General features: G+C 23.5%; 1 protein-coding gene across 1 annotated transcript; it reads left to right on the top strand.

Moving 5' to 3' along the window:
* Positions 1-687: 687 nt before the first annotated feature.
* LOC112604202 (mediator of RNA polymerase II transcription subunit 15) lies at positions 688-8321 on the top strand. The gene is made up of 12 exons (XM_025353130.1): positions 688-746; positions 826-913; positions 2987-3044; positions 3120-3179; positions 3244-3587; positions 4376-4533; positions 5656-5732; positions 7082-7258; positions 7353-7474; positions 7554-7717; positions 7788-7890; positions 7987-8321. The coding sequence occupies exons 1-12, from the start codon at positions 688-690 to the stop codon at positions 8308-8310; spliced, it is 1734 nt and encodes a 577-aa protein (XP_025208915.1). The 3' UTR covers positions 8311-8321.
* Positions 8322-9185: the final 864 nt, after the last annotated feature.

The following is a 9185-nucleotide window of genomic DNA, read 5'->3' on the forward strand; positions in this document are numbered from 1 at the left end:
AAATTCATAATAAATATTAAAAATTGTATTAACTTATATTTTAAAATTAATGATTATAAAATTTTGAATGACTAATTTGGTGTTGGTTGTGTGAAGTTACTCATTGGATATTCTTTGGTAATCATAAGCAGTATGATGTTGATGTGTGATGGCGTCGGTTGGTGACTAGGCATAGGGATCTGAAAAATATATGACAGAAAACGTACACGACAGCGATATCTATCGTCGTCAGTTTGAAGTAGAGGTCGCGGACGGTTCTTTGCGCATACGCGCAGGACTACGAAACGTTGCTGGCTCTGATTATCACTCGGACCATGGATTAAAAACATTTCACACAATCACACCGGAAAAATGTTTATAAAAAATGATTATCTGATAAGTTTTAATTTGTTTACCAGTGTATCTTTATTCTTCAAAAGCGTTTTCTAATTTTTTATTTACGTTTTACCGTCTTCTGACTAGTAATCTATAAAATTTAAAGATTTCTTTTAGAAATAATTAGTGTCAATACTTTTTATCGTTGCTTTTAAAAATAATTTCTTTTATTCAATTATTAGCTTGAAAATAGACGGTTTCGTAGATTTATTTGTCGATAACCCAACAGTATTCTCACCGTTGTTCAGTTTCCAACTATAATTCAAGTTTAACTAGGTGCTTATTACACAGTATACACCTACAACAGCAGTCATGAGCGACGACGATATTTGGCGTACTTCGAGTTTTCGACACAATGTGGTCAATAAAATGTACGTGCATAATTTACTGCGAATTACTGTACATTTGTAATTGGCATCTCTCAAAATATTTTTTTATTTGTATTTATAGCGATGAAGCTATTGCACAATCAGGAATGCCTACATCAAAGAACAGTTTGGAAATGGAAAATCATGTATTCTTGAAAGCCAAAAGTAAAGTAAGTAATGGTTTTTTATAATTCCATAGCCTATAGGTATTTTTATGAATGATATAGTTGCAAAATAATGAAAAACTTATTTTAAAACATTTTTACGTTAAAAATATGCTGTGTCTACATCGTATGATATTGATGGATCTGTACATAAAATACAAAACGTATGTCTATTTTTTATGATTTCAAGATTATAATTTACAAATATAATACAAATTCAACTTTTAACAAAAGTATGAGATGATATTAATCAATAATCATTACTGTGAATACAAACATTTATACACCATACAAATGTATTTTAACTTGTTAACATAAATGTGTTTAAATTTTATGTTTAAATCGTTACTTGTAATTCCAATCAAATTTATTACAACTTAACATTTAAAATATATCTCATAATAATAATTATTATTTAAAATAATGTATATTGGTGTATTGTTTGATACTATAATGGTATAAATATGTTGTTTTTTATTACCAGACTATATTTGACTGTATTCAATTTGATAAATATATTGTGCATCAATAGAGCTAAATAATTAATGTTACAATATTAGTAAAATTATTGTTAAAATATTACAAATCTCTTTTTTTTAAGAGAAAAATATTGTAAAAAACCACAATTTAAAATATTTAATAACTTTAAAATTTATAATTCTAGTACAATACATTTATCTGGCAGTGCTTGCAGACTAAATATAATGACAGAATACATTTAATTCTGTGTTTTTTTTTTTCATTATGTTGAACCCATTTATGGTAGATTGACCATGTCAGACATATTTTACTTAATAATTGCATTATTTCTCAAAATTAATTTGATCTTAATGCCTTGTAATTGGTGAAACATAAATAGATAATAATTCATTCATTTTATCATAATTTATGTTTTGTAATGATTCATTATATATATTTCCAATACCATAAAATATTGTAAACTAATTTTGGTTAATATTTTGTATATATATTTTCATATTTGATTATTATTAAACCAATAATATAGTCCTATTAAAGATTATTATCTTTTTATATAATCTACAATATTCTAATTATTTTGTGAGTCTACGTGTTCATCAATAACTGATAATAAAATGTAATATCTTTTATTTTTTAATTTTAATTTTCAATACATATATTTACAAAACCAATTAATTATGTTGTTATGTAGTTTGGTAATTTATTAAATTTAAAATTTTTTGTTTTTTTTTACTTATAAATGTATGCACTTGATTTTAGTCTGTAATTACTAATTTATAAAAAGGTATTCTAAACATTATATTATTAAATATTTACATTTGATGAAATTTCACTACGTATTTCGACTGGGTATGTATTATATTTTTAATTTTAAGAATCCTAGTAAAATAAACAATTATAAAAGTCTTATTTTTATTTTTTAAAATACTCATGTATTATATACAATATACTCTCGATTATCTACATAATAAAGTGGCCCGACATCCACATGTAAGTGAATTTTGAGGGTCATCCACTAAATTCAAATTGAAATAAATATTCAATATATAATTATAATTAAATCTTCTAATGCTATATATGAAATATCAAAAAAAAAAAATTAAATTAGATCACTTTATTTTTATTTAAAAATTTATATGATATAAAGTGTAATATTTATTATTTTTATTACAACGCGGGTTGTTTATTAATTGCATTTAATTATGTTCATAGTTTGTTCTGCAGTCAACCATAGATAATCCACTTGCATTTAATCAAGAATACACTGTATATTATATTATTAATATACTTGTTATATGTATTTATATAATATATTATAGTAAAATGTATTTTTGGTTTCATACAATAATCATGAAAAATATTAGATAATTTAAAAACTTTTAATTGTTATTCATTTCTTTTATTTCTTATTATTATCACAATCTTAATCTTAGTTCTTAACTTAGATTCTTTCAAAAATACTTTAATCTATTACACAAGCAATTTTTTTCAATATCATTCCATTTGATAGCAAATATTAAGTTAAAAATGAACCATTACTTGTTATTATATGTTTAAATATTTAAATATAATTTTATATGTTCTATTTTAATGTTTTAGGATGAATACTTAAGCTTTGTTGCACGTTTATTATTACATGTAGGTGGAAGAGATATGAGTAAGTGTTATAACATTAGGATACTATTATTTCATATTTAAAAGCAAATAACTACATTTATATTTTGGTTCACAGGAGGCGGTAATCAGATGATGAATATGAACCAAAATCCTGGTCCTGTAAATGCAACAACATGTAAGAAGTTAAAATCAAATATAATTAAATATTTATTGTGTATATTATTTAATATTAATTTTAGTGTTGCAGACATTAAATAATAGACCACAAACTCAAAATAAATTACCTGGACAAATGACAATGGGACCTGGTCCAATGAACCAAGGTCCACCATTAAGACCTAGTGGACCTATGGGTCAAGGACCAATGATGCAAAATCCTAATGCAGGTCCTATGGGCAATCAGATGGGTCAAGGGCCTTCTATGCCTATGTCTTCAGTTATGGGTGGTCCACCAATGCAGAATATGCCTGTTCAAATGCCTGTGCAGGGTATGCCTGTACAAGGTATGCCAGTACAGGGTATGCCTGGGGTTGTTCCGAGTAACATGCCATCAAATACTATGGGTCGTATGCAACCAAGAAAAGTAATAATATGTTATAATTTAAATATGTAAACTTATTTTATAATTATTTGAAAAAATATAATTTTTAGAGTTTATAAGTAATAAGTTATAAACAGTTCAAATCTAAACTTTAAATTTTAATACAAATATAAACCTATAAAATGTATTTTAAAACCAATGATATATTCGTTGCTTAGTTTAGAATCAAAAATCTGATTTTTATATTTATTCTTGTCTTAAGTATTTTAGATTATTAATTCTGTTTTTTTTATGGTTTTATAACTAATTCTTTTTTTTTTACCCTTTACTACCAATCTTGAGGTTGGCCATCTTTGTTCTATGTTATCTCTTTTATTCACACTATTTTCATGTTCAGTTTTATAACTAATTATTTGATAATTATTTTTGATTTTTTTTTTTAGAATTTTAGAATTTGTAATAGGTAAATTTCTTTAAATGAGTTATACATATTTTATTTTGATATGATAAAAGTCTAGATTGGTCATAACTTATCTAGAGATTAGGTCAATACATCATACTTCCAAATGCTATGCTTATTTTTATTTAATGATAAGAGCAAGTATTTATAGACTATAGTCAGTTAATATTATCAAGTGTTCTTAAAATATGTTTAGAATATTTATTTTGATAATTTACATTTCTTATAATTAAAAAAAAAAAAAAAATGATTCATTATTTGAAAATTGTAAGATTACAACTTACCAACATATCAATTAAAAAAAAGTAATATATGTGTTAAACATTTGTTGATGACTAATTTTTATTATTATTTATTATCTTTCAACTAGATGGCTGTTGGTCCAGAAAATGTGATGATGATTCCTAATCAACCAGTTGTTGGTGGATATCCATCTGGACCACCAAGATCTGTAGGAAGTAATCAATTTCTTAGCCACAACAGTCCTTCGTCACCTCAACAATCACCTGTTAATGTTCTTCCATCTAGGTAAATATTTATATTTTAATAAAAAATATTGATTTTAAATGGTTAAGACTGTTTATCATAGGTTTATAATCTTAATGTAGTAGCAATGTGATATAAATCTGAATTTTAGGCTATAAAACTCAAATCATAATTTTTTGGATTTCAAAATCTGGTTTTTGTGTTTTATAGTGCTTATTTCTGTATTTTAAATTAGAATATCATTTTTTTTTTTTATATATATATATAAATCTAAATAAATTGACTAAACTTATTAATTAATTAGCATTTTTTATTCTTTATACATAAATAAATTATAATTTGTAAATTTGTTTTAGATAATTTTTGCATGTAAATCCTAAAATATTTAATTGTTATTCAAAAATGTATTTGTATGAATTTTTTTGCATCAATTCATTTCTCAGTTGAATATAAATAATCAAGTAAGATATTGATGATGTAAGTTTGTCCCTTTAATTTTTAGACAAGATAATGATACTAGGTGAATAACATCTTGTCTTATACATTTTAAATCAGTAAAATAATGTGGTACAAATAATTTTTTATGTCCAGTATGAGAGCTAAAACCACTGCTATAAATAGCAAAGCATAGCCATGGTTGTCAGAAACTTTTTTTTTTAAATTAATTAAATTATATGCAGAATTGGGCAGTAATTAGTTATATGTATTAAAATTATTTAAGTTATGTAACTCAGCAATATATACCTATTTTCATTAAAACATAATACCATATTTACTGGTTATTTTACAAACTGCATATAACTATTTATATTTCATATTTAATTCATTACATACGCTTCAATATTTAAATTGAATTTATATAATAAACATGCCATTGCAGTTTTTATATTTTATTTAATATATTTAATGCCAATAAATTTCTAGTTGATTTTTGAATCATACAAATATATTTTATATATTCATTATAACAAATATTTAGTTTTAATGAATTTATCATAAGTATACATAAAAATATCTTAAGTAAACGTTTTAAAATTTAAAACGTGGATTCTTACATTGTGTAGTATATATTTTTTATGTTTCAGACATAAATTAATTTTTATGCTTTAATATAATATTTAATATTTTATTTATGTTAATTAATATAACTTTAATATATTTTAGTAATCAAATGATTGGGTCACCAAGTGGTCCTCAACTAACTCCTAGTGGTCAAATGAGTGGGCCGATTAGATCAATTGGTATGTCTGCTTAAATTAAAGTATTTAAATATGTATATTTCTTTGAATAATTATAGTAGAGCCTTGATATTCAGACCAAGCATCGTCTGGAATACTCATTTTTTTTTTCAGATTACCTGAGGGTTTTCAAGATTATATACTCAAATGACTTAGATTTTATTTTTAATTTTACCACTTTTATATTTATTGTACTTTTAATTACAAACATAATAAATTACTCTAACATAATGAATTAAAAAAAAAAAAAGAAAAAATATTTATAATAATAGAACTTAAGTATAATAGTTAGCAATTTTTTTCTGAATTATACTTTTAATTTTCAAAATCTACAAATGCATTTATGAGCAAATAAACTTATACCACCTAGATTATCAGATGTCTGGACTTTCAAGGCTTTACTATAAGATGAATATTTTAACAAAATACTAATTACTGTTATTTTGAATATCTAATAACAAGTTATAAGTAGAGTTATTAAGTAAATGTTAAAAACATACATTTTGTGATCACATAGCATATTATGATATTAATATTGTTTATACAAAGTGACTTCACTTATCATGCATTTAAAAAAATATAAATAAATGCGCTAATTTAACCTGTTAATATGTTTTGAATTAAATTAAAAACACATTATTTTTGATAATAATTATTTAGTTTACTTTTTAAACTAAATATCTAAATTTAAAAAAAAAAATCAGCTTGAAATATAGATAAATCTGATAGATGAAAATAACAAATTACTAAATTAACATCTATGTATAAACATTACAATATTATTTTATATAGTTTAATATCTTAATAGTTCTCTAACTATAGCTGATCAGCCACTTAATATAATTATGATTTATTTTTATCATTCAATAGCTAATAAATTAGATTTACTTCAAACGACTGTTAACATTATCAAATATTTTATTTTGTTACAATTGTTTGAAAATATTTGAATATACCAAAAAAAACACATGAACGAGTTAATAATATTGACTTTTTAGTCCAACTGTCTTAATTTATCTGAATAAGTATTTAAAATAGTAATAATAATAGGTAATATTGTGTTCATTTTTGTTCTAACTGTAAATTACAATCTGTGTTTGTTTTATAGTAATAAAACCATATATATATATATATATATCAGATAACTCATAGATAAAACTATGCAACCAGAAATCAAAACAAATTGTAACATAGCACAAAACTAATTTTTAAATTTTAAAAAAATATCATAAATATTGAATTATTAATTTAAAATATTCTTATTAGATTTGTTTGATAATGATTAACATAACTTTGATATACATTAATATGTATATGCTATTTATAAATCTATATGTGAATTAAATTTTTAGGTAATGTGCCATCTCCAGGTAGTTCAGTTCCATCATTAAATACTCCTATGAACCCATCATCTAATGCCGGACCAAGTCCTCTAGCTCAGGAAGATATAGCATATAGAGAAAAAGTGAGGCAACTGAGCAAATACATTGAACCTTTACGAAAAATGATTGCACATATGGGAAATGAAGGTAAAATAATGGTTAAAGATTAAACATATTATCCTTTTATAAAATATTATTATTAGTCTTAATATATTTTTCTCATAATAATTAATAATTATAGATGTTGAAAAATTAAGTAAGATGAAAAAGCTTCTAGAAATACTGTCAACTCCCACCCAACGGATGCCTCTGGAAACTTTATTGAAATGTGAAATTGCTTTAGAAAGATTAGACTTAAGCAGAGTAATTTATTGTTATTTACTTCAATGAATTTATTCCACTGTTTCTTTTTTATAATAATTACTGTTATCGCTATTGTTAGGGAGAAGGTGGTAGTGTCCCTCCACCACAATCATCTACTATGAGAGAAGTACATCCATTAATTGAAGTGATTGGATCAATGATACAATCGCCAAACTTTAATCATACACTTCACAGAACGTTTGCTCCTTGTATAGAATTTATGGTGGGTCCAAGACGACCTTTGTAAGTTTATTTATAAATTTAAATAAAGTTATTGGTTATTTAATTAATTACTACTAATTATATATTAAAGATCACCACCACCATATGCAGGAAATGAAAATTCCAATGAAGTTCAAAGTATCATACCTAAAGCATTAGAAGGTGAAATTGCAAGATTAGATCAACGTTTTAAGGTATAATAAAGTATATATTTTATTGTAAAATCAGTAAAATTTTTATATATTTTTGATGTATGGCATATATTTTTTTAACTAACCATTTGATTTTAGGTATCTTTAGATCCTGTACGTCCAAGTGGAGTTTCTTGTATCCGCCTCTTATGTTGGTTAGATGATAAAAATCTGCCTTGTGTACCCCCAATTAATATCATTGTTTACGAGAATTATCCCCCTGCAAATCCTGCATGTATAATTCCATCCAATGACTATGGTGGCACATCTTTTCTCATGTGTGTTAAAGATGTGTTTGAGTCAAGAATGATGTTGATGCCAGTCCGTTTTACAGTGTCTCATATACTTGATTCGTGGGAAATGAGTGTTCGGCAAGCAGTAGCTCTTTTACTCGATAACAAAGATTCAATTGCCAATAATTGAGTATAGTAAGACTCATATTCCCTAAACTTCATAAAATTATTTTCATTTTATTTTGTTGTTGTTATTATTATTATTAATACTTTTATTTATGTAAGTAAAAATCCTATGTATTTATGTATTATGTTTTTTTTACAATTAATCATTTTCCTTAATTTATTTTTAATTTATATAGGAAAGAAAAAAAACAAATATGGATAAAAATATAACAAATTTATGATTAAAAAAAATATTTTAACATAAACTTTAAAATTCAACACAATTTTTTGTGAAATCATTATTGCTGGTAAAGAATCTTCAAGTTTATCGTCAAAGTTTTTTTTTTTTTTAATGTATAATTTGTTTTTCATTGATAAATGTTTTCTACTTTTATAGTTAAACATAATGGAAGTTAAAATAAGTTAATTATATGATTTCTCTATATTTCAGATGACGTACAAAATTATAGTGACATTGTTTTGCATTTTGTTAATACGAGTTACTTCAAATTTATTTTTCTCATATTTGAATCTCTTATAATTATTTATTTATTTATTTATTTATTTTTCAAAAATTGTATTATTAAATTGTTAATTTACTGTAAGAAGTAAATAATTGTTTCAAAATAAAATATTTAAATTTTTATACTTACATTTACTTAACAATATCCATGACCTTACTGTTCGATCAAAGTATTTTTTAAATCCTTAATTTGTCATTTCAATTATATTTATTATTTTTTAATTTAAAAACTATATAATTAAAATATAATCCAAAATCCATAATCAACAACTAGTATTCTATAATTTATATTTTTTATAAACATTTTTTATGAAATTATTTAGTTTACATTTTTTTACTGTTTTATTATTCCAATTAAATCAGTTTATTAGATTCTT

This window comes from Melanaphis sacchari, unplaced genomic scaffold (assembly GCF_002803265.2).
Source record: "Melanaphis sacchari strain LSU unplaced genomic scaffold, SCAv2.0 Contig11_pilon_pilon, whole genome shotgun sequence".
In the NCBI taxonomy this organism is placed as follows: Eukaryota; Metazoa; Arthropoda; class Insecta; order Hemiptera; family Aphididae; genus Melanaphis; species Melanaphis sacchari.